Source organism: Phocoena phocoena, chromosome 3, assembly GCF_963924675.1.
Source record: "Phocoena phocoena chromosome 3, mPhoPho1.1, whole genome shotgun sequence".
Lineage (NCBI taxonomy): Eukaryota > Metazoa > Chordata > Mammalia > Artiodactyla > Phocoenidae > Phocoena > Phocoena phocoena.
Genome location: NC_089221.1, coordinates 159,567,762 through 159,594,812, shown reverse-complemented (window position 1 = coordinate 159,594,812; position 27,051 = coordinate 159,567,762). Strand labels below are relative to the sequence as shown.

Here is a 27,051-nt window from a genome sequence, read left to right as displayed (position 1 = left end):
TTTGGGGACATTTGGATTCACATCCTAGGTGACTTCTTTTTTTTTTTTTTTTCCGGTACGCGGGCCTCTCACAGTTTTGGCCTCTCCCGTTGCGGAGCACAGGCTCCAGACGCGCAGGCTCAGCGGCCATGGCTCACGGGCCCAGCCGCTCCGCGGCATGTGGGATCTTCCCGGACCGGGGCACGAACCCGTGTCCCCTGCATCGGCAGGCGGACTCTCAAACACTGTGCCACCAGGGGAGCCCCTAGGTGACTTCTTGACCAGGAAGACAATGATAATACAGCTGTGTGTCTGCTGTTTGTCCCTCCAGATATATCCTCACACTTCTCCACTCTGCTCTGTGCACTGGGAGTGTGACCTGAGTGGAGAGCATCAGTGGACTCAAGCATCCTCTTGCTTCCACTTGAGTTTGGCCAGTGAGAGGCACAGGTGGGAGATTAGAGGGTAGAATGTATTTATTTCCCTGGTTCCCTGCCTGCAGGGTGGCTTTGGTGCTCTCCATCCAGCTGCCCTCTGTTAATCTGAATAATTGTTCCCTCTCCTTGGCCCTTCTGGCCTAGGGGGGTAAAGGCTCTCCACCATTGCAAGTCCCAATGTACTGCAGTATGACTTGTCTACACCCTGCCCAAGCTTCATCTATCTGTTATCTATCTATCTATCTATCTGTCTATCTTCCTACCTATCATCTATCAATTATCTATCAGCTATCAATTATCTATATAATCCATTAGTTATCTATGTATCTATCTGTATATCTATGTATCCAACTATCTTTTAGCTATCTATCAATTATCTATGTATCTATCATCTATCAGTTATCTATCTATCTATGTATATATCTATCTTTTAGCTATCTATCACCTAATAATTATCTGTGTATCTGTGTATCTACATATGTATCTATGTATCTATCTATCTTTTAGCTATCTACCATCTATCAATTATCTATGTATGTATGTATGTATATGTATCTATCATCTATCAGTTATCCATGTATCTATGTATCTGTGTACCTATCTATCTATCATCTATCATCTTTTAGCTGTCACATATCAATTTATCTATCTATCTATCATCTGTCTTTTAGCTATCTATCTATTTGTTCATTTTTGTTCAGCTTTATGAGGAATAACTCACATATAATAAAGTGAACCCACTTTAAGTGTAAAGTTTGATGGGTCTTGACAAGTGCACACAGTCATATAACCACTACACAATCATGTTTCATCATTCCCCTTTGTAGTCAGTCCCCTTCTGCACCTCTGGCTCTGGCAGTTGTGGACTGCTGTCTGTCACTGTAACTACAGTCTTTCCTTTTCCAGAGTTTCATATAAATGGAATTGTGCAGCGTGTAGGCTTTTGAGTCAGGCTTTTTTTGTTTTTTAAGTTACATTGTGCTTTTGAGATTGATTCACATTATTAGGCATATCAATCATTTTGTTAAATTAATTAATTATTGGCTGCATTGGGTCTTCGTTGTTGCGCACGGGCTTTTCTCTAGTTGTGGCGAGTGGGGGCTACTCTTCGTTGTGGTGTGCGGACTTCTCATTGTGGTGGTTTCTCTTGTTATGGAGCTCTAGGTACACGGGCTTCAGTAGTTGTGGCACACGGGCTCAGTAGTTGTAGCACATGGGCTTAGTTGCTCCGTGGCATGTGGGATCTTCCCGGACCAGGGCTCGAACCCATGTCCCATGCATTGGTAGGCAGATTCTTAACCACTGCGCCACCAGGGAAGCCCTAGGCATATCATTTATTATGTGTAGTCGTTTTTACTGCTGACGATAGTATGCATGTCGTGTGTTATAGATATGCCACAGTTTGTTTATCTATTTGTCAGTTTAGGGACATTTTGGTAATTTTTAGTTTTCGGTGTTGTTTTTTTTTTTTGCGGTACGCGGGCCTCTCACTGCTGCGGCCTCTACCGCTGCGGAGCACAGGCTCCGGACGCACAGCCTCAGCGGCCATGGCTCACGGGCCCAGCCGCTCCACGGCATGTGGGATCCCCCCGGACCGGGGCACGAACCCGTGTTCCCTGCATTGGCAGGCAGACTCTCAACCACTGTGCCACCAGGGAAGCCCCTAGTTTTCGGTGTTTAAATAAAGTTGCAATGAACATTCATACAAGTTGTGTGGACGCACGTTATCATTTTTTTTAGGAGTGAGATGGCTAAGTTTCATGGTAAGTGTTTGTTAACTTTTAAAGTCTTTTGCCAATTGGTTGCATGATTTTGCATCCCCACTGGCAATGTATGAGAATTCCGATTGTTCTACATCTTTGTTAATACTTGGTATTGTCAGTCCTTTTAGCTTAATTTAATTCTAGTGATATAGTGGTATCTCACTGTGCTTTTAATTTACATTTAATTTGCAAATGAATATGTCTATTCATGTGCTCATTTGCGATTCACATCTTCTTTGGTGAAGTATCTGTTCAAATATTTTGTCCATTTAAAAATTTTTAATTTTTCAAATTAAAAATATTGTACCATTGTCTTTTTGTGAGTATGTACAGATCTATGAGTTTTAACACATGTATAGGTTTGTGTAACCACCATCACACCCAGGATATAGAATAGAATAGCTTTCATCAATCCAAGAAACGTCTTCATGACATACAGATGGCCAAGAAGCACATGAAAATATGCTCAACATCTCTAATTATTAGAGAAATGCAAATCAAAACTACAATGAGGTATCACCTCACACTGGTCCGAATGGCCATCATCAAAAAATCTACAAACAAAAAATTCTGGTGAAGGTGTGGAGAAAAGTAAACCCTCCTACACTGTTGGTGGAAATGTAAATTGGTAGAGCCACTATGGAGAGCAGTATGGAGACTCCTTAAAAAGCTAAAAATAGAGCTACCATATGATCCAGTAATCCCACTCCTGGGCATATATCTGAAGACAAACATGGTTCAAAAGGATACATGCACCCCAATGTTCACTGCAGTGCTGTTTACAATAGCCAAGACATGGAAACAAGCTAAATGTCCATCAACAGATGAATGGTAAAAGAAGATGTGGTACATATATACAGTGGAATATTACTCAGCCATTAAAAAGAATGAAAAAAATGCCACTTGCAGCAACATGGATGGATCTGGAGATTATCATACCGAGTAAAGTAAGTCAGACAGAGAAAGACAAATATCATATGATATTGCTTATATGCAGAATCTAAAAAAGAATGATACAAACGAACTTATTTACAAAACAGAAACAGACTCACAGATTTAGAGAATGGTTACTGGGGGGAAAGTTTGGGAGTAGGGATAGACTGGGAGTTTGGGATTGACATGTACACACTGCTATATTTAAAATAGATAAACAGGGACTTCCCTGCTGGCACAGTGGTTAAGAATCTGCCTGCCAATGCAGGGGACACGAGTTCGAGCCTTGGTCCAGGAAGATTCCACATGCTGCGGAGCAACTAAGCCCGTGTGCCACAACTACTGAGCCCATGTGCCACAAATACTGAAGCCCACACACCTAGAGCCCGTGCTCCACAACAAAGAGAAGCCACAGCAATGAGAAGCTTGTGCACCGCAAGGAAGCGTAGCCCCCGCTCACCGCAACTAGAGAAAGCCCGTGCGCAGCAACGAAGACGCAATGCAGCCAAAACTAAATAAATCAAGTAATGAAAAAAAATAAAGTCCTCCTGTGCATAACTGCCATGTGACCTAAAAAAAATAATAAATAAATAAAATAGATAACCAATAAGGACCTACTGTATAGCACAGGGAACGCTGCTCAATATTCTGTAATAACCTAAATGGGAAAAGAATTTGAAAAAGAATAGATACATGTATATGTATAATGGAATCACTTTGCTGTACACCGGAAACTAACACAACATTGCTAACCGACTATGCTCCAAGATAAAATAAAAAGAAACGTCTTCATGCTGCCCTTTTGTAGCCACACCTTCTCATCAGTTCTACCCCCTGGCAACCATTGATCTATTATTCTCCATCACTTTAGTTTTGCCTTTTCCCAAAAAAATTCATATAAATTGAGTCATACACTATGTAATCTTTTGAGATTTGCTTCTTTCACTCGGCTGAATAATCTTTGGGATTCATGTTTCAGTAGTTTCTCCTTTTCATAGCTGAGTCGTATTCCACCATAAGGATATATCACAGTTTGTTTAACCATTTACTTATTGAAGGACGCCTGCATCGTTTCCGGTTTTTGGGTGAATAGAGCTGTCATAAACATTTTGTGTACATGTGTGGACATGTGTTTCATTTCCTAGGAAAAATATCTAGGAGTGGAACTGCTGGGTCATATGGTGAAGACATTTTAACTTTATAAGAAGCTGACATGGTTTTCAAGAGAGGCTATACAATTTTGCACATCCCCAGCAATGTCTGAAACTTCCAGTTGTTCACATCCTCACTGGCACTTGGTATTGTCAGGTTATTTTTGTTGTTGTTGCTGTTGTTTGTTTTTATCTTTTGACATTCTACTAGATGCACAGAGGTAGGTCATTGTGGGTTTTCTATGCATTTCCCTAATGGCTAATGATTTAATCATATTTTCACGTGTTTATTTGTCATCTGTATATCCTCTTTGGTGAAATGTCCGTTCCAGTGTGTTTTGTCCATTTTTAAAAGTTGTTTTGCTATAATTAAAAAAGATACATGCACCCCTCTGTTCATGGCAGCAGTATTCACAATAGCCAAAATATGAAAACAACCTAAATGTCCATCGACAGACATAGGGAACAGACTTGTGGTTGCCAAGTGGGTGGAGGATGGGGGAGGGAAGGACCGGGAGTGTGGGATTAGCAGATGCAAACTATTATATATAGGATGGATAAACAGCAAGGTCCTACTGTAGAGCACAGGGAACTCTATTCAATATCCTGTGATAAACCATAATGGGAAAGAATATAAAAAAAGAACGTCCATATGTGTATAACCCAGTCACTTTGCTGTACAGCAGAGATTGTCACAGCATGGTAAATCAACTATACTTCAAAAAAATTGCTTTGTTTTCTTACCGTTGATTTTTGGGAGTTCTTTACATGTTCTAGATAGAAATCCTTTGTCAGATTTTTGCAAATATTTTATCCCACTCCATGGCTTAACTTTTCACTCTTTTAACCATATCTTTCACAGAGCAGAAGTTTCTAGTTTTAATCGTCCAATCAAAGTGTTTTTTCTTTTATGGACTGTGCTTTTGTATCATATCTGGGAACTTGTCTTATTGTATAAGGCACAACCTTAATACGATATTGAACAGAAGTGGTGAAAGGACACATCGTTGTCTTGTCTTTCATCTTAGGGGAAGAACATTTACTCTTTCACCATTCAGTAAAGCGTTAGCTGTAGGTTTTGGGTAGAAGTGTATCAAGTTGTGGAAGTCCTCTCCTATTTCTAGTGTATTAACATTTTGCATTGCTGCATTTTGTCAAGTGGTTTTTCCGTGTCAATATATATTTTTTCTTCTTTAGTTTGGTAATACGGTGGATTACATTGATTGATTTTTTTTTTTTTTTTTTTTTGGCCGTACCACGCAGCATGTGGGATCTTAGCACCCCGATCAGGGATTGAACCCGTGACCCCCTGCAGTGGGAGCACGGACTTGTAACCGCTGGTCCACCAGGAAATTCCCCACATTGATTGATTTTTTAATTGACATATAATTCACATACTATAAAATTCACAAATTTAAAGTGTACCATTCAGTGGATTGTAGTATATTCACAAGATTGTGCCATCACTACCACTATCCATTTCCAGTTTTCTCATTGCTTTATGGAGGAGGGAATTTTTGGAGGTCATCACTCTGACATGGATTGATATTTTTTCAAACTTTTAATTTTATATTGGAGTATAGTTTTTTTTTCTTTTAAAACTTTTTATTGGGAAAAAATTTTTTAGATTTACACAGAAGGAGAAAGAATTATTTTCCCATTATTCAGCTGTAATAATTATCAATATTTTGTCATTCTCCTTTCATCTATCCCTCCCACCACTTGGAGTATAGTTGATTAACAATGTTGTGTTAGTTTCAGGTGTACAGCAAAGTGATTCAGTTATACATATACTTGTATCTTTTCTTTTTCAAATTCTTTTCCCATTTAGGTTGTTACAGAATATTGAGTAGAGTTCCCTGTGCTATACAGTGGGTCCTTATTGGTTATCCATTTTAAATATAGCAGTGTGTACATAATCCCACATTCCCTAACTATCCCTTCCCCCCCACCCTTCCCCCTTGGTAATCGTAAATTCGTTTTCTAAGTCTGTGAGTCTGTTTCTGTTTTGTAAATAAGTTCATTTGTATTACTTCTTTTTAGGTTCTACATATAAGCAATATCATATGATATTTGTCTTTCTCTGTCTGACTTACTTCACTCAGTATGACAATCTCTTGGTCCATCCATGTTGCTGCAAATGGCATTATTTCATTCTTTTTAATGGCTGAGTAATATTCCATTGTATATATGTACCACATCTTCTTTATCCATTCTTCTGTCAACGGACGTTTAGTCTGCTTCCCTGACATGGATTGATTTTGGTTGTTAGATTTGTGGGTTTGGAGTTCAGAGGGAATGACTGATCTGGAATATATCTTCAGGGAGCATTGGCACAGGAATGGTATTTAACACCATATGATTATACTAATCACCTAGGGAGAGAGAAGAGAGTCAAGAGTGGGGTCCTGGAGGGCTTCCCTTGTTGCGCAGTGGTTGGGAGTCTGCCTGACGATGCACGGGACGCGGGTTTGTGCCCCCGTCCGGGAGGATCCCACATGCCGCGGAGCAGCTGGGCCCGTGAGCCATGGCTGCTGAGCCTGCACGTCCGGAGCCTGTGCTCCACAGCGGGAGAGGCCACAACAGTGAGAGGCCTGCGTACCGCAAAAAAAAAAAAAAAAAAAAAAAAAGGGTGGGGTCCTGGACTCCCGTTCCAGTGTTAGAGTTGGAGAGAAGAAAGAGATTGAGGAGTAGTCAGAGATGAAGGGGAGAAACCAGGTGTAGCAGATATTGTCAGCCTTCTGTCCATATCTCCTTGCTCTGACCACTTCAGTCTCAATTCCAACAGTCAGTGGAACAGCCAGTCTCATTCCAACAGCCAGCCAACATCTATTTGCCTGAAGGCTTTCTCTGGCCACAAAAGCTTACTCTATTCACTTGTTCAGCAGGCTGGGAGCACTAGGGAATTAATGCCCCCAGGGTCCTCCCTGAACACTGACTGACTGGAGTGGGTGTATACATACATCAGCTCCCTCTCCTCTCTGTGGTGAATGCTCTCTGCTGCCCCCCAGTGGTTTCCAGTGGGAATGAACCCCAGTTGACACAGAGATAACTTGCTCGATAACCCGTGCTTCATAAGCTTCCTTTCCTTTCCTTCCTCATTTCTCCACTCTCCTACTTGTGTGTTCTGAGATCACCTCCCAGAGAAGCTTACGTCCTATCAAATCCTTGTCTGCTTCTGGGGGAACTTCAACTATGACAGGGGTTGTTGGTGTAGAGTAGGTGGGCGTGCAAAATCGTGAGACTGTACTCATGCATAGTCATGAAATTTAACTCATATGCTAAAGCGCTCAGCTCAGACTCCCATGTTCATTGCAGCACTGTTCACAATAGCCAGGGTCTGGAAACAACTTAAGTGTCTGGCAATGGATGAATGGACAAAGAAGAAATATATATAATAGTATATACATGTGTATATTGTATACACATGTTCGTACACGGGTTCGTGCCCCGGTCCGGGAAGACCCCACATGCCGCAGAGCGGCTGGGCCCGTGAGCCATGGCCGCTGAGCCTGCGCGTCCGGAGCCTGTGCTCCGCAACGGGAGAGGCCACAACAGTGAGAGGCCCGCGTACAGCAAAAAAAAAAAAAAAAAAAAAAATGTTCTCACCACAAAAAAGAAGTAGTAATTATGTGATGGGGTGGAGGTGTTAGCTACTGCTATGGTGGTCATCATTTTGGAATATATAAACATATTAAGTCAACACATCGTGCTACTCAAACTTGCACAATGTTGTATGTTAGTTAATCTCAATAAAGCTGGGGGAAGTTTTGTTTTTAATTTTTTTTTTTGTGGTACGCGGGCCTCTCACTGTTGTGGCAGAGCACCGGCTCCGGACGCACAGGCTCAGCGGCCGTGGCTCATGGGCCCAGCCGCTCCACGGCATGTGGGATCTTCCCAGACTGGGGCACGAACCCGTGTCCCGTGCATCGGCAGGCGGACTCTCAACCACTGAACCACCAGAGAAGCCCACGGTGGCTTCTCTTGTTGCAGAGCACAGACTCTAGGCGTGCAGGCTTCAGTAGCTGTGGCTCGCGGGCTCAGTAGTTGTGGTGCACGGGCTTAGTTGCTCCGCCGCATGTGGGATCTTTCCGGACCAGGGCTTGAACCCGTGTCCCCTGTGTTGGCAGGCGGATTCTTAACCACGGCACCACCAGGGAAGCCCATTTATTGGTAATTTAATCAATGGATGTATGTCGGTTCGCCTGGAGCAATGTCTGGATGTAGAACTAGAGGAGGTAGCTGTGGCCAGATCATGTGAGTCTTGAAAATGAAGGTGGGGAATTATAAACTTTACTCTGAGAGCAATGGGGAGCCATGAAAGGTCCCTGGGTGAGAGGAAACACAGCCAGAGTCTTCTGTTCTGCTGGCCAGTGCAGAGGATGGACTGAAGGGAGAAGTAGCTGCATGCTTTTGCAACGGGTGAGAAGGATGCAGGTTGAGTTAGGATGGGGCAAAGGGAATGGGGGGGAGTAGAGGAGAAAGAATAGAGAAGACTTGGCAACTAATTAATTCTGGGAGAGCAAGAGAGGGATAACCATGAGAAGCCTGGGCAACATTTGTACACCAACGTCAAAGTGATCCACTTCTTCCTTCCTTCTTTTAGGGGAGGGCAGGGAGGGTGCCTCTTCCTTGGGGCAGCAGCCTTGTCCAGCTCGTGGTGGGCACTGACGGGCACTGGGGAGAATGGATGGAGTGAGGAGTGCATTTGTGACCACCATCCACAGAAAGAAATCATAATTAGTCCTCTCCCCACTTTTTTTTTTGTCATCAGAGCCTGTGGGCTGGGGAAGAAGACCCTGGGGTCTCCAGTTTCCAGGAGGGAAAAACCCCACAGGGTGTCGACAGCCTGAGCCCTGGGGGGCTTGTTAGTGTCTGGGGAGCCCCTGGGACAGCAGCTCCAGGGAACCCCTGTATAACAGGACCCCGGTCCTCAGCCCCTCCTCTCTCAGGCAGTGAGCAGAGAGTGATGTCGGCAAGCACCGTGGGAGCCTCCCTCGGCCATGGTGAATATGGATTCAGGGCCCCTGCCTGGCTGCAGAAGCCACCCTGGTCCATTCCCAGTCCTAGGGGTGAAACCTGAGAATGAGTTGGTGGAGAGAGAAATGCCGGAGTGACTGAGCATTCAGCTGAAAACAGCCAACAGGGCCGGATTTGGATGACATTTGCCCAAAAGGTATTCAATTCTGTTTTCTGTGTGGAATGTGGGATGGAGAAGATGATATTTGCTTAGGAAGGGAGGGGGAAACCTCAAGGAGAACTGTCCATTGCCATGCACGCCGACCTGCCGCCAGAACCCACACCAGAACCTTGACCTGCACAGGCATGTGAGCAGACAGGGGGAGAAGGGTGGGGCTAATGCGTGCAGTTGGGGTGCAAAACGCACACATGTGTGCCCTGCAAGTATCAGGCACACACATGTACATACATGTATCTGGGAGCTTCAGGGGCACAAATGCACACATACACATATAAAGTCATTTAGCAGTGAGGGCTCAAAGGCGATGGGGAAGGGGCACCAGTTTTGGGGGAGGCTTCCTGATGGAAAAGGAAAGACTCCAGATCCTAGAGTCCCATGTGTTCCTCAGCTTTCACCCTCACTGTGTGTGTGTGTGGGGGGGCATGGGTGTGCCCCTGAGCTTGGGACTCACTGGGTCCCAACTCTCCCACTAAACAAGCAGCTTGCCTGGAGATCTGTCCATGGGTGCAATTGTCACGGGTTCCAGGTATGCAAATAAGGAACTTTCTAGTTCTGTAACCTGACTTCCTTTTGGCCAGGCACTCTCACTGGTCACAATTGGAAAGCGGACTTTGGACACATTGAGGCAAACTCAAACTCATAGCTTCTCAGCTGCTGCAGGGTTAAATTTTAGCCACGGGCTTCCCTTGTGGCTCAGTGGTTTAGAATCCACCTGCCAATGCAGGGGACACGGGTTCGAGCCCTGGTCTGGGAAGATCCCACATGCTACGGAGCAGCTAAGTCCGTGCGCCACAACTACTGAAGCCTGCATGCCTAGAGCTCCACAACAAGAGAAGCCACCACAATAAGAAGCTGGCACACCGCAACGAAGAGTAGCCCCCGCTCGACGCAACTAGAGAAAGCCCGCGCGCAGCAACGAAGACCCAATGCAGCCAAAAAACAAACAAAAGAAAACAAACAAATAAATAAATAAAATTTTTTAGCCACGTTCAGGGCTTCCCTCTTTACTCTTCCTTCTCTCTGGACTGGGCAGATGTCACCTCCGTGGTGAGGATGGAGAGGTGCCTGCCATGAGTCCACTGTGCTCGGCTTGTGTCCGCCCCAGCATTCCCTGAGATGAACAGAGTCTCCTCTCATCCTGCCTGAACTGATTCCGCCCTCCCCCCCCCCCCGCCCCCTCATACAGCTTTGTCAGCTCCCACACCCTGCTCTTTCTTCCACACCTGTATCTAACCCATCAGGAAATTCAGTGGGCTCCATCTGCACAACCTGTCCAGAATCGGCCACCTCTCACCACCTCCGTGGTCCCCACCCATCATCACTCACCTGGAACAGCTCAGCCACCTCCTCTTTGGTCTCTTGGCTGTCACCCATGTCCCCCCACATTCTGTTATCCCACAGCAGCCAGAGAGCGCCTGGGAGCCTCTGAGTCAGGTCATGTCCTTCCTCTGCTCAGAATCCTCTGTGGCTCCCATATCACTTGGTATAAAAGCCAAAGTCCTCACTCTGACCCACAAGACACGCTCAGCTCAGTCACCTCTCTGCCCTCACCTCCTTCCTCCACCTCAATCACTCCCTCTATCTCCCTGTTTGTCCTTGCGGTTCTTGTTCCAGGCACAGTCTGGCCCCAGGGCCTTTGCATGGGCTGTTGCCTCTACCTGAAATGCTCTTCCCCATGCACTTTCTTGACTGATTTCCTAATTTCTTTCAAGCATGAATTTGGGGCCTTTGCCAAACTGGGACAAGCCACCCTGGCCCATTCCCAGCCCTCAAGGTGAGATCTGAAAATAAGGAGGGGAAACAAGAAATTTCAGAGCAACTGAGCATTAAGCCTCAGCAAGTCCTTTTCTGACAGTCTTATGTAAAATTGCAGCCCTCCTCAGACCCCTCAATTACCCCCTAAGTTCTCTGCTTTTTCTTTTTCTGTAACACTGTCTTCCAACATACGGTCTCACTTATTTAGTTATCATGTTCGTTGCTTATTTCCTGATTCACTTCCCTAGAGCCTTTTGCTCCTCCAAAGCTGGGATCTCTGCCCATTTAATTCCCTGCTGTGTCCTTAGTGTCCAGAGCAGTGCCTGGCACAGAACTGATGCTCAATGAATGTGTATAGCGTGAAAGGTGAGCCTGCAAAACTTGCAGCCCTTGAAGCACAGCCTCCAGAGACGGACTCCTGGCTTCAAATCTTGGTACCATCACTGTGAGAATGTGAGCAGATGATCCCCTCTATGTTCTGCTTCCCCAGCAATTCAAAGCCGAGAATAATAATCCCAGCTATCCTTGCAAGCAGTCTGAGACCAAAGGATTCATACCATTGTTTAGGGAATCTCACTATTATATGTAAGCTCAGAGGATCAGTATCTACTTGCACAGATGAGGCTCAGAGGGGCAAAGCCAGCTACCCAGGGTCACGTTGCTCCTAGTTAGTGAAGGTGCCAGTATTTAAACACAGGTCTTTCTGATTCCGGAGCTCAATTTTGTTGTCTCTGCCTGTCACTGTCTTGAGCACAGGATTTCTGCTTTATGTAATGGGGATTTTTATCAGTTAGTGACCTCCTTATCACTGGAGGCAGGTAAGTAGAGGCTGGATAATGGAGGTCGAGGAGACTCCTACACTGAATGCATGTTGAGGGGTGTTTCCTTCCCAATTCACCTATTCATGAGGCCCAAGAAAGGCTGACATTCCTGGAGGAAGCTCGTGTTAATATTATGAAGGGCCTCTTCCCCATATGGCAACTGCAGTTGGGGGTCCATCAACTTGGTCTCGACTTGTCCCTCTAAAAAGCATCAACTCACTCGAAAATTCCTCTAATTCCCTTAGGTCCCCACACATGCTTCCTGTGATCTTCCTAAAAAGTCTTCCTCATGGCTTGCCAGGGAGCCAAGTCACCCACCTATTTGCAGTTTTTACTAGACATTTGCTCTTCAGATTATATATTGAGAACGTTCATCACAAATGGCGTTAGCATATTTTGTATTTCAAAGGGAACCTCTTTATCTCTACCCTTAGCTTCCTTTTTCCAAACCAGATTCATTAAACTTCTTTAAGAACAATAAAAAATATTTACCCAGAGGGGAAAAAAAAAATCCCTCTGAGAAATGTTATTTCTCTGTTTACAAAAATCCCCATTCGATGTAGGAAAATTGGGACATACAAAAAAGAATAAAAAACACATGCATTTGTAGTGAGCCAATTAGGATTTGATTGTTTTGTTACCCATTTCTCAGAAAACACATAAATGAGAATTCTTCTCATGTCATCAATTATTCTCAAAGATGTGACTTTTTTTTTTTTTTTTTTTTTTTTTTTCGGTACGCGGGCCTCTCACTGTTGTGGCCTCTCCCGTTGCGGAGCACAGGCTCCGGACGCACAGGCTCAGCGGCCATGGCTCACGGGCCCAGCCGCTCTGCGGCATGTGGGATGCGGGATGTGGGATGTGGGATCTTCCCGGACCGGGGCACGAACCCGTGTCTCCTGCATCGGCAGGCGGACTCTCAACCTCTGCGCCACCAGGGAAGCCCAAAGATGTGACTTTAATGAGAGTCCATCTTCTCTCCTATTAAAGTTTTAGGGTTGTTCCCCTCTTAATGGTTTGTAAGGGCATTTTATTGAACACTTATGTTGTTTCTTTTTTTTTTTTAACTTTAAATAATGCTACTATGAATATCCTTGTACCTGGTGTCAGATAATTTATGAGAAAAATCTAGAAGCAGAATGATAGAACCGAAGTAGGACTTCAGGTAAACGACAAATTGCATGTTCCCGCAACCAGCAATGTAAAGATGACGGTAGACGGCCTTGTTCAGCACACACTCATTAACACCCAGCACTCATTTTCCTCTTTAATCTTAGCCAATTTGATAATTTAAAAAAATTTAGGTCTACTTAGGTCTTTTGCCCATTTTTTGATTGGTTTTTTTGCTTTTTTGATATTGAGCAGTATGAGCTGTTTGTATATTTTGGAAATTAAGCCCTTGTCAGTTGTGTCATTTGCAAATATTTTCTCCCAAGCTGTAGGTTGTCTTTTCATTTTGTTTATGGTTTTCTTTGCTGCGCAAAAGAAGAGCCAAAGATTTTTTAGGGCCACAACCTTTTCTAGTTTATGATTTGCCTATACATTTACTTCAATTTAACAATGTTTTGTGATATTCAGAAATTACACTTTTTTAGCTTTCATAATCCAACTACTTTATTTCCTCTGTGAAGTCTTCCAGCTAACTGAATTTCTATAATTCTCACTATATAAAGGCTCTGATGTCCTTTCTGATACAGTTTAATTTGAAATAAAAAAGCCTCTTTCAGACACATGCTCTGGGCATCTCTGTCAAGTGTGCCTTTTCTTAGATCTAGATTTCTTAAGTGGAGTCTGAGATTCTTAGCTTTGGAGTTTCATTTTGCTTTATTTAGTTTTGGAAGATTTCAAGTCAGGCTTTGCTTTTTTTTCTCAGTGTGAATCCCTCAGAGGACCTCACTGGAATTTCCCTAAGTTGAATATTCTTTTAGTTTTATTTGTGCTGGATCAGGTGTTGGCAAACTATAGCCTGAGGGCCAAATCTGGCCCCCTGCCTGTTTTTGTAAATAAAGTTTTATTGAAACAGTCATGGACACGTATACATTATCTGTGGTTGCTTTCACACTAGATGGGCAGAGCTGAGCAGTTGTGACAGAGATCGTACAGTCCAAATGGCCTAAAATAGTCACTACCTGGCCTTTTACAGAAAAAGTTTGCACCCCTGTGCTTGATCAACAGGGCTGCCTGCTTCCTGCTTCCTGGTTTTCCTTTCTTCATGAAAAATGGGCATCCGTTCCTCACTTTTTGCACCTGTTAAGTTCTTTGATGGTCCTGACTAGTCTTTTCTTTATAAACAGAATGTCTTTGGACTCGACCAAGCACATTTTTGTTGTTTTTCTCTACTTTATATATTCTCAGGACTATAATAATAATAATCTAAAATTTATTTTTCACAAATTAAAATTTCAACAAACTTCCAAAACATTTAAATGGTCATTCTCAATTTCTCTCCTCCCATTGCTGCAGGTGAGTAATTTCAGGGGCACAGCTATTTATTCTCTTCTGAGGGTCACTGGCTTGCAGATTACCCAAAGTGCCACTAGATGGCGCATAAATCAGGACTCACCTCTCCACCGCCTCCACCCATCCTCGTCTCAGAGTCGGTATTTCAGGATTTCAAGGCTGAAATGTGCTTCTCTCCAAACCAATTAACTCTTGATAAGCAGGGAAAGATTACATTAGGACCATTTTCCAAATGAGTGCAAAATACTCAGAAACATTCCAAAATAGGTTATACATATTTTTCTGAGCTAGCAGGTTAATTGATTATAAAATAATAAAACTATCACCAATCCAGGATTTTTACTAATGCTTCATTGTTTGAATTAGAATGGTCAATAATTTTATGGGAATTTCCTGGCGGCCCAGTGGTTAGGACTCCGTGCTTCCACTGTAGGGGGCACGGGTTCCCTCCCTGGTGGGGGAACTAAGATCCCGAATGCCGGCAGCATGGCCAAAAAAAAAAGGTCAATAATTCAGAGTTATTTTCCATTTAATTAACACAGATGTATTTGTTAGCACAAGGCCTAGGGCCTGCAATACCATTAGGGGGCTCATGAAATTGTGTTAATGTCTAAGATCAGAAGAAATAAATAAATTTTTAGGGTGAAAATTATATTCGTTTTACACCAACACAGTCCTAAAATGTAAAATTTTAAATTTTTATAAAACTGAAATAAATTAAAAAATTAAATTGTATTTAATTTATTTAATAAATTAAATTGTATTTAAATAAAAATTAAAAAAATAAAATTTAAATAAAAATTAAAAACGATTTTTTTTTTTTTTTTTTTGCGGTTCGCGGGCCTCTCACTGTTGTGGCCTCTCCTGTTGCGGAGTACAGGCTCCGGACGCACAGGCTCAGCGGCCATGGCTCACGGGCCCAGCCGCTCTGCGGCACATGGGATCTTCCCGGACCGGGGCACGAACCCGTGTTCCCTGCATCGGCAGGCGGACTCTCAACCACTGCGCCACCAGGGAAGCCCAAAAACGATTTTTTTTCTTTGGCTGTTCTGCGAGGCTTGCAGAATCTTAGTTCCTGGGCCAGGGATGGAACCCCTGCTCCCTGCAATGGAAGTGCGGAGTCCTAACCACTGGACTGCCAGGGAATTCCCTTTTTAAAACAAAAACAAAAACAATTTTTATGGAGGAAGGCAAAAGTGCCTAGGGCTCATGGAAGACTTGATGTAGCCCTGGGTATTAGGTCCCCTAAAAGTATTCCTTTGTTCATTTCAGATATCGATGCTACAGGCTTTGCCTTTCTTGGGTATTCTTTACACACGGATTGTAGAGGAACCTGTAAATTCCTGGACCATATCCCCTTGGCGCTTATTCTCTTCCTTACCTGCCAGACTTTGAATTCCCTGTACATGTGGCGGGTTTGGAAGTACTGGGAGATTAACGCCTCCTGGTCAAAACTCTTGAGCAAGATGATTGGGTGCTGGTGGACAAACATCCCACTTCCCTTGTGGCCCCTCAGGGACCTCCAGCTGGGATTAAATTGTAGTGGTCCCACTAAAGAATGTCACTGGCCACCGGGCTCTTCAAGGATTGAGTCATTGGCCACTGCAGTCACTGACCTTCAACACACCCTGAAAGGGTTCAGGGTGGAGATCAGGAATGAGGCTCTCTGTGCTCTGGGAAAACTGACAGAACAGCCCTTCAGATAGTTAGATATTTTCAGGAGAGATTTTTTTAAAAATAAATTTATTTATTTTATTTATTTATTTTTGGTTGCACTGGGTCTTTGTTGCTGTGCACAGGTTTTCTCTAGTTGCAGCGAGTGGGGACTACTCTTCGTTGTGGTGTGTGGGCTTCTCATTATGGTGGCTTCTCTTGCTGCAGGGCATGGGCTCCAGGCTTGCGGGCTTCAGTAGTTGCAGCACACGGGCTCAGTAGTCCATGGGCTCAGTAGTTGTGGCTCGCAGGCTCTAGAGCACAGGCTCATTAGTTGTGGCACACAGGCTTAGTTGCTCCACGGAATGTGGGATCTTCCCAGACCAGGACCCCAACCCGTGTCCCCTGCATTGGCAGGCGGATTCTTAACCACTGCACCACCAGGGAAGCCCCAGGAGAGACTTTTATGAACCCAATTTCTTGCATCTTCCCATACTTAGAAAAGCACTAAAATCATTAACTAAAATAACTGTGCCTTGTGACCAGCAGTAATTTTCTACGAAGAGGTGTGCTTGATGGCACATCCCCTTCTCCAGAGTTACATATATGCTGACCTGCCCCCCACCTCTTCGGAGCAGTTGCTCAGAGCTCTCTGAGAGGCTGTCTCCTGGTCTATAGTCCTCAGTAAGTCCCCAAATAAAGCTGAAACTCACAGCTCTCATTTTGTGTGTTTTTATTTCAGCCAAAACTTTGATAATACACTTTTATTGTCTGTCTCCCTTCCCCACTCCATCACCCATGGCTTTGGAGATGAGGCAAGGATTATTTAGAGACTCTAAGAGCTGTAATAATTATGTGACATGATAGAGATGCTGAATATGGCTACAGTTGTAATCATATTACAATATATCAACGTATCCCAAGCCCTGGTGACCACCATTTTACTCTTTTTTTTTCTTTTTTTTAACAAATTTGGCTTTTAGGTTCCACAGATAAGTGAGATCATACAGTATTTTTCTTTCTCTGTCTGACATCATACTTGGCATGATGTCCTCAAAGTCCATCTATATTGTCGAAAATGGCACTATTGCCTTCTTTCTCACCACTGAATAATATTCCAATGTGTCTACATAGCAATCTTCTTTATCCATTCATCTGTTAATTGGCACTCAGGTCATTTCCATATCTGTAATTTTCTCGTCTGTTGAAGAGCTGCTAGCTGGGTGATATGAGGAAAACAGTGACCTCATGTCTGAGTCTCTCTTTCCTTTTTTCTTTTTTTTGTAAAACAGGGATGATTATCCTATCTCACTGGTATCTGCTACTTAGCAGAGCCTTATTAAGTTGTCCTGTTCCATTTCCTCTGCTTTCTCCTCTCAGGTCCCTGAGAAGCAGTAGGAAAATGCCACCTGGCTGGTGACGGAGTTCATGCTGGTGGGTTTCTCCACCTTCCCAGGCCTGAGGACCACCCTCTTTGCACTGTCCTTCCTCACATACTTGGTTACCCTGAGTGGCAATGTCACCATCATCACCATCATACATGCGGATCGGACCCTTCACACTCCCATGTACCGCTTCCTGGCCATGCTGTCCCTCTCTGAGACCTGCTACACGCTGGTCACCATCCCCAATATGCTGGCTTATCTGCTCATGGAGAGTGGAGCTATCCCCATCCCTGGCTATTGGGCTCAGATGTTCTTCTACCTGGGCCTGGGATGCAGCCACTGCTTCCTCCTTACCCTGATGGGTTACTACCGCTGCGTTGCCATCTGTCATCCCCTGCGTTATTGGGTGATCATGAGACCCACAGTTTGCCTCTACCTGGGAGCCCTGGTTTTCTGCTTCGGGTCCTCGGTGGCCTTGATCGAGACCAGCCTGATCTTCTCCTCGCCCTTGTGCCACAGCGAACGCGTGGAACACTTCTGCGACATCACGCGGTCCTGAAGCTCAGCTGCAAGGGGAGTGCCGGCAAAGCGCTGGCATTCTTCTTCCTGAGTATCCTCGTGGTGCTGGTCTCCTTCCTCATCCTCCTCTCCTACACCTTCATTGTGGCCGCCCTCCTGAGGATCCCCTCAGCAGCCGGCCGGCACAAGCCCTTCTCCACCTGTGCGGCCCACCTCACCGTGGTCATTGTGCATTTTGGCTGCGCCTCCATCATCTACCTGAGGCCTGAGTCCAGAGGGAACCCGGACCAGGACCGCCTGGTGGCTGTGTTCTACACGGTGGTGACACCGCTGCTGAACCCGGTGGTACACACTCTGCGTAATAAAGATGTGAGGGTGGCATCGAGGAGGACCCTGGAGCGAGGCCGCGGAGTTTTAAAAATAAGCACTCGTCCTAAGTTCCGGCTCTAGCTTTTTCATGAACACTTGCCCTGCCTGACACTCAGTTCCCCCACCTGGAAAACAGAGGCCACTCCCATAACCTTAAATGAAGTAACCTGGGTGAGGCAATTTACAAACAGTGCCTGAGACCCAGCATGAACTCCGTAAAGGCTGCCCTTTCCCTTCGTCTTCACTTCTTTGACTTTGCTGGGTTGCAAGGCGGTCTGCAGCGCATCATGGTCACTAGTGGAGGGCGGCCCTGACGCTACCCGGTGCCGGCGGGCAGTGGAGGGCAGTGCTTTACCTAGCAGTGAACAGGGGTTGGCACCCGGTCCAGCATCCTTTTATTTTGTCTCGCTCAGAAGTAGTTCACTTTTTTTGGGGTGTGTGTGTGTGTGGGAGAATGAATGTTACCAACCAAAGGCTGCCTTTATTTTTCCTGTCACACTTAAATGATGTTTTCATGATTGTTGGCCACCTCTCCCCCCCTTGGGTCTTTTATTTCTTTGGTATATGATGGGGAAAGAAAGAAAAAAGGAAGAATTAAAATATTTTTATTGTAGTGAAATATATATAACAAAACTTTTAATCTTTTTATCCTTTTAAAATTTTCTTCTGATTGTTGAACTTTATGAATTCTTTGTATATTTTGGATAACAGTCCTTTATGAGATACATCTTTTGCAAATATTTTCTCCCAGTCTGTGGCTTGTCTTCTCAGTCTCTTGATACTATTTTTTCCAAGTATTTATCACTAACTAAAATGACCTTATTATCTATTGTTTGTCTCCTTTAGACAGTGTAAGGTCTTCGTACAACCTCTCACTACAGTGTAAGGTCCAAAAATAACATGTATTTCCACTGCATAGCATGGAGCCTGGTATTTTGGATTCAGTTGACAAATATTTGTTGATTGAATGAATGGATAAGAACTGTTAATGTTATTTAGTTTGTTTTATTCTTTTTGAAAATGGCATTAAGCTGTTTTAAGTTCTTCCATTCTCCTTTTTAAAATTTGGAAGCTCAGCTTCAAATTACCACCATTTTCATCTTCAAAATTAAGGATAATGGTTAGTCACTTACAAGAACATGAGATGAATTTCTACTATTTAATCATTTTTAAGTGTACAACTCAGGGGCATTAATTACATCCACAAGTTTGTGCAACCATCACCACCATCTCTTTCCAAAACTTTTTTCATCCTCCGAAATTGAAATTGTGTGCCCTTTGAGTAACGACTCTTCATTCCCCCATCCTCCCCATCCCTGGTAACATCTAACTTACTTTCTGTCACTATGAATATGCCTATTCCACATGTTTCATATAAGTGGAATCATATAATACTTGTCCTATTGTGTCTGGCTTATTTCACTTAGCATAACGTTTTGAAGGAGCATCCATGTTGTAGCACATATCAGAACTTCATTCCTGTCTATGGCTGAATAATATTCCATGTTATTCACATGGATATATATATATATTTTGTTTATCCATTCATCTGTTGATGGATACTTGGGTTGTTTCCACATTTTGGCTACTGTGAATAGTGCTGCTATGAACACTTGTGTATACGTATCTGATTGAGTCCTTGTTTTCAATCCCTTTGGGTATGTAACTAGGAGTGGAATTGCTGGATCATAAGGTAATTCTGTTTAACTTTTTGAGGAATCACCAAATTGTTTTTCATAGTGGCTGCACTATTTTACATTCCCACCAGTAGTGTACTAGAGTTCTAATTTCTCCACATCTTTGTCAACACTTGTTATTTTCTGGTTTTGAAGAGTTTAGCCATCCTAATAGATGTGAAGTGAGTTTTGTAGTTTAGTAGTTCACTTCTGTTTAATTAAACACAGATGATGGATTGAAATCATCCAAAGTATCTGCTCCGACCACAATGGAATGAAATGAGAAATGAGTAACAGGAGGAAAACTGGACACTTTACAAATATATAGAAATTAAACAGCACACCTTTGACCAATGGGTGAAAGAAGAAATCACGAGTTAGATTGGAATATACTTAAAATAAATGAAAATGAACGCACAACATACCAAATCTTGTGGGATTCAGCAAAAGCTATGCTCAGAGGGAAATTCATAGCTGTAAGCGCTCACATTAAAAAAGAAGAAAGATCCCAGGTCAGTAACCTAACTTTACACCTCAAGAAACTAGAAAAAAAGAGCAAGATAAACACTAGTGATGAGGCTTCCACTATAACAAGTGTTGGTGAGGATGTAGAGAAATTGGAACAATTGCACACTGTTGATGGAATTATAAAATGGTGCAGTTGCTATGGAAAGTGGTATGGTGCTTCCTCAAAAGATTAAAAATGAAAAATAGAATTACCATATGATCTAGCAAGTTGACTTCTGGGTATATATAGAAAAGAACTGAGGGACTTCCCTGATGGCCCAGTGGTAAAGAATCCACCTTACAAGTCAGGGGACGTGGGTTCAATCCCTGGTCGGGGAACTAAGATCCCACATGCGGCAGGGCAACTAGGCCCGCATGCCACAACTACTGAGCTCGTGTGCCTCACCTAGAGCCTGTGAGCTGCAAACTACAGAGCCCACGTACCCTGGAACCTGCACACCACGACTACAGAGCCCACGTGCCCTGGAGCCTGCGTGCTACAACTAGAGAAGAGAAAGCCTGTACACCACAACGAAAGATCCCACACGCCTCCACGAAGATCCTGCATGCTGCAACTAAGACCCGACACAGCCAAAAATAAAAAAAGTAAATAAATAAATAATAAATAAATCTTTAAAAAAAAAGAATTGAAAGCAGAGTCTGAAAGAGGCATTTGTACACTCATGTTCATAGCAGCAGTATTCGCAGTAGCCAAAAGGTAGAAGAATCCCAAGCACCCACTGACAAACGAATGGTTAATCAAGATGTGGTATATACACACAAGGAAATATTATACAGCCTTAAAAAAGGACAGTCGGGCAAATGCTACAACGTGGATGCATCTCGAGGACACTATGCTGAATGAAATAAGCCAGACAAAACCCGACAAATCTTGTGTGATTCTGTTTATATGAGGTAACTAGGGAGGTCGACTTCATAGAGACAGAAAGTAGAATAGTGATTACCAGGGGCTGGAGCCGGGAGAGGGAGAATGGAGAGTTGTTTAATGACTATGAAGTTTCAGTTTTGCAAGATGAAAAGGTTCTGGGGATGGATGGTGGTGATAGTTGCACGACAATGTGAACGTACCTAGCAACCACTGAACCGCACTCTTCAGAACGGTCACAGTGGTAAATTTTATGGTATGTGTATTTTGCCCCAATTACAATTTTTACAGTTACGCTATGAGAGGCAGGCAGTATTAGCAAGAGAAGGATTCCTTTGTCTTGTAAATATCTTGGTGCTGAAACACCTGAAGACGTCTTCCTAGGCAGAACCAGAAGGACCGGTGCCCCTCTACTCAGTGTCATACAATAACCACGCACTCCTCATATATAGAGTATCCTCTCCGAGGTCATAGCCTGATGAGTCAATCATTCACAGCATCTAATTCACACTGTTCTTCGAGCCCTGTAATGGCTTCTTGTGGCTGGTGACCCACAGACTTGAAAAAAAACCTTCCAATCTACATGCAAAATAAATGTTAAAGCCATAGTAAACCAAAAACCTCAGTGGAAGCCCACAGAAATCACTGAATTTAGCAATTAAAATATTTAGTTAGGCAGGAATCGTGAAGACTGCCATTGCTGAGAGTAAGGTCTTTGCCCATGGTCCTTGGCTGTATCCTCTGGGAGGTTCCTCACTGGCCTCTCTTCCCCATCACCACTTCTGAAGCTTTCTCATTCCATTTCCTGTGGTATGATTTTAAGGACCTCATGGTACAAACTTGGGGCATTGGTTTTTTTTGGTTGTTGTTGTTTTTGGCTTCACCTCGAGGCTTGCAGGATCTTAGTTCCCGGGCCCACAGTGAAAGCGCTGAGTCCTAACCACTGGACCGCCGGGGAACTCCCTGGGGCATTGTTTTATATGCCAGAGATCTTTTGCAGGCCAAGCTCATAGTTTCTCTCAAAAATTTAGTAGGTGTCTGGTCTTTTTTTCTTCAGGCAGCTAAATGGGCAAGTAACCACAGCCAAAGATTTCCGCTGGCATGGCTCTTTTGTTTTTCCTTTTCATTTTTTTAAACTGTGGCAAAATACATACAACATAAAACTGACCACCTTAACTACTTCGAAATGTATGGTAGTTCAGTGGTATTAAGTGCATTCAGAATGTTGTTTCGCCACCCCCACCATCCATCTCCAGAGCTCTTCGTCTCATAAAACTGAAACTCTGTCCCCATGAAACACTAACTCCTCATTCCTCACCACCCCCTGCCCCCCACCAGCCCTTGGCAGCCACCATTCTACTGTCTTTTCTTTATGAATTTGACTACTCTAAATAGCTCATAGAAGTGGAATGATACAGTATCTGTCTTTCAATGAGCATCGTGTCCTCAAGGTTCATCCACCTGGCGTAGTTCTTAAACCCGAATGATGCCCTCATTTATTTCCTGGCTTCTATACTTGATTGGACCTTCGCATTCTCTCGAGGATGCTGAGAAATAGTTAATCTCTTGCTTTAACTGCCTCCTCAGGGCCACTTTGTATCGCTGCTTCCCTTTGAACCCCCCAAACCCTCCTACACTGATCTGTCCTCCTACACTATGGTTTTGTCACTTGGAGATTATCATATCAATGGAGTCACACAATATGTAACCTTTTGAGACTGGCTTCTTTCACTCAGCATAATTTTTTTTGTTTTTAGCAATTTAGCATAACTTTTTTTGAGCTTGTGGGTAGAGAATGCTTTTCCCCTTAAGTTTTTTTTTTTTTTTGGTCATGTCACGCAGCTTGTGGGATCTTAGTTCCCTGACCAGACTCAGTCGATTTAAATTGTAGTCTGCATGGAGAGAGACTACCTCAATATTGTTAGAGTCCCTGCTACCTCTGCTTGCCTCAGTACACCTCTCTCTTTAACGACAGTGGCAAGAAGTAGCAAACAAATATAACAAATAATCTGGCTTTTCCTAACCACTTCCCAGAGGGCTATAGACTCAGTAAACACAGTCAGCTATGCAAGACTCACAGTTTTACCTGCCTGGTGAGGATGACTAGCGCCCCAGGTGGCGCTGTCTTTGGTTCAAGGAGATGGAAGCAAGGACTGCGGCCTTGCATCACAGTTTAGAAGGAGCCTGGTGCCTTGGGCTCCTTCTTAAAGTCTGTAAGAGTGCTTAGAAACACAGGTCACTCATGCCCACTGAACCAGGGGGTCTGGAGATCTGGGTTCCAGTTTAGCTTTGAACCACTTGCTGAGACGTGGGAAGGTCCCTTTCCTTCTCTGTGTCTCAGAGGTCATTAAACGAAGGTCATTAAACCATGACACATGGTTTTTTCCCTCTTTGACATTTTTAGACCCTATGCTTTCTCTGAAACTCATAAATATGAGGACTGATGAGGAAAGGTCTGGTAAGTTCACTGTTTCCCAAAATGTGAAGCTCTTAACAGTAACATTTCCTGCATGTAGCATGAAAGAAACCTTTGAATTACACAGGCAGAAATTTATTCCCTTTCTCAGTTCTCTTTGAAGGCTGATGATTACTTCAAGGAAAAATTTCAGTTTGGTGCTAGTGTATCTTTTAAAAAAATTATTTATTGGGAATTCCCTAGCTGTCCAGTGGTTAGGGCTCCACACTTTCACTGCCAAGGGCCCGGGTTCAATCCCTGGTCGGGGAACTAAGATCCCACATCCTGCATGCTGCATGGCGTGGCCAAAAAAATTTTTTTTAATTTACATGGTGTGAGTGTGTATAATATCTGTCTATATACACACATATGTATGAAGTTACATGTATAATTTTATTTTTAAAGCATCATACAGTAAAATAGATTTTTTAGTGTACAGTTCAATGAATTTTAACACATGCAACCACCACTACAATCTGGATACAGAACAGCTCCATCACCCCCCAAAATTCCTCATGCTACCCTCCATATGTCACACTTTCTGTACCCCCTGGCAACCATTGATCTGTCCTCCTACACTATGGTTTTGTCACTTGGAGATTATCATATCAATGGAGTCACACAATATGTAACCTTTTGAGACTGGCTTCTTTCACTCAGCATAATTTTTTTTTGTTTTTAGCAATTTAGCATAATTTTTTTTGAGCTTGTGGGTAGAGAATGCTTTTCCCCTTAAGTTTTTTTTTTTTTTTGGTCATGTCACGCAGCTTGTGGGATCTTAGTTCCCTGACCAGTTTTTGAACCTGGGCCCTCGGCAGTGAAAGCACAGAGTCCTAACCACTGGACAGCCAGGGAACTCCCTCCCCCCCCCCCCCCCCCCCGCCAAATTCTATTGAGATATAATTGACATATGGTATTGTATAAGTTTAAGTTATACAACATAATGATTTATTATTTGTATTTATTGTGAAATGATCACCACAGTATGTTTAGTTAACATTCATCACTTTACATGGTTATAAACTGTTTTTCTTGTGATAAGAACCTTTAAGATCTACTCTCTTAGCAATTTTCAAATATACAATACAGTACTGTTAACTGTAGTTACTACGCTGTACCTTACATACCCAGGATTTACTCATCTCATAACTAGAAGTTTGTACCTTTTGACTACCTTCATCCATTTCCTCCACCCCTCACCCCCTGCCTCTGACAACCACCAATTGGTTCTCTGAGCATAATTGTTTGAGATTCATCCAAGTTACTGTGTTACCATATTTTGTTCTTTTTTTTTTTTTTTTTTTTTTTTTTTTTTTTTTTTTGCGTTACGCGGGCCTCTCACTGTTGTGGCCTCTCCCGTTGCGGAGGACAGGCTCCGGACGCGCAGGCTCAGCGGCCATGGCTCACGGGCCCAGCCGCTCCGCGGCATGTGGGATCTTCCCAGACCGGGGCACGAACCCGTGTCCCCTGCATCGGCAGGCGGACTCTCAACCACTGCGCCACCAGGGAAGCCCCATATTTTGTTCTTTTTTTGCTGAGCAGTGTTCTATGGTATGGATGGACCACGGTTTTTGTAACCACCTACTGAGGGGCATTTTGGTTTCTCCAGTTTTTGGCTATTACATATAAAGCCGCTATGAAAAATCATGTGCAGGTTTTGTGTGACTTAGATTATTCAAAACCCCTTCTGGTTTCCCAACTCAGAATAAAATTCAACATCAGCACAGTGGTATCTGGGTGGGCCCCCAAAACTACACCCTGTGATAGGCATGAGGGAGCCATGTGGTTGAAGCACGGGCCCATTCTTGAAGTGTTTCCAGTCTGGAGGCCCAGACAGCACTGCTTGAGTTCACATTCTGCCTCTATCACTTACAAGCTGCACAACCTTGGGTAAGTTCCTTAACCTCCCTGTGCTTCAGTTTCAGCATCTATAAAATGGGGATATTGCTAATACACCTCCCTTCCAGGGCTGTTGTGAGGATTAAATGAGTTCATATGTCAAAAGGGCATGGAACAGCGCTTGCACATAGTAAGTGCTTGACGTAAGACAATCACTATTTCATTATTGGCTCTGGAAGTTTAATTGGGTCCAGAAGGCCCTTCTAGGACATTTGCATTTTATCCTGTTCATATTGGCAAGGAGAGTGGGGTTGAGCAGGTAGGTGAGAGACAGTGGGGAGAGGGACTGGTTTGGAGACTGTTGGAATAATCCAGAGCAGCTCTTATAGAGGGGCGGGTAAGAGCCTGTTTGGAGTGGGTTCAAGAATAGGAGAAGAGCTTACGGAGACAGTAAGTATAGATGGATTTTGCTAAAAAAAGGAGCAAATGGACAGTCACAAGTGGAGAATGTGGGGCCATCGGAGGGTGTTTTCTTCTTTTTAATGGGTGAAATGAAAACCTAGGAATGATTCAATATAAAATAAAATTAACGATGGGGTGGAATCCTTGGAGGGAAATCCCAGAAGTTGACAAGGGATGGAAGTCAGTCTTGTAGGGAAGTAGGGCGCTCGGGACCAGAATTACTCCCCCTGTACTGATGGGGAGATCATTTTCCAGATGCCAGACGGCTGCAACGTGGTGAAGCCCTGGTTGGAACCGGGTACCACTCAGAGGGCCCATTCCCTTGCACCGGAAGCAGAAAAACTCCAAGCGTCCGGGGAAGTGGGCAGGGCTTACAAGGGTAGAGGCAACAGCGTAGGCGCGGATAGGGGAGAGGGGGCGGGCCTCTGCCTTCGCTGAATTGCGGTGGGTTGGGAGGCAGGGCCTGGAGCTAGAGCGAGGGGCAGGGTTTGTTTGGGGTGAGAGTCCCGGATGGTGGACACTGGGCAGGAGGTCCGAAATCGTCCGTGCTCGGCCAACGTGAAGGGGCATACAGCACGCCTGGTGTGGAAAGCGGGCTGGGCTCGGAAGGCCCGGAACCTGTGGGCCTGCAATGCTGGGCCAATGGAAGGCCGAGGAAGGCGGATCGCGCCAAACTCCCGGCTACTGGGAGCCGCCGAGGGGCGTGGCCTCTTGTAAAAAAAAAAAAAAAAAAAGCGTGAGGCCTGCAGTGCGAGCCAATGGGAAGCGAGGGAGGGCGGAGCCTGTGCAACGGGCGGCCAG

The 27,051-nt window shown here is 44.1% G+C and overlaps 1 protein-coding gene across 1 annotated transcript; it reads left to right on the top strand.

The window, feature by feature from the left end:
• Positions 1-14,579: 14,579 nt before the first annotated feature.
• LOC136120362 (olfactory receptor 10T2-like) lies at positions 14,580-18,506 on the top strand. The gene is made up of 3 exons (XM_065873777.1): positions 14,580-14,639; positions 17,551-18,006; positions 18,057-18,506. The coding sequence occupies exons 1-3, from the start codon at positions 14,580-14,582 to the stop codon at positions 18,504-18,506; spliced, it is 966 nt and encodes a 321-aa protein (XP_065729849.1).
• The last annotated feature ends 8,545 nt before the right edge of the window (positions 18,507-27,051 follow it).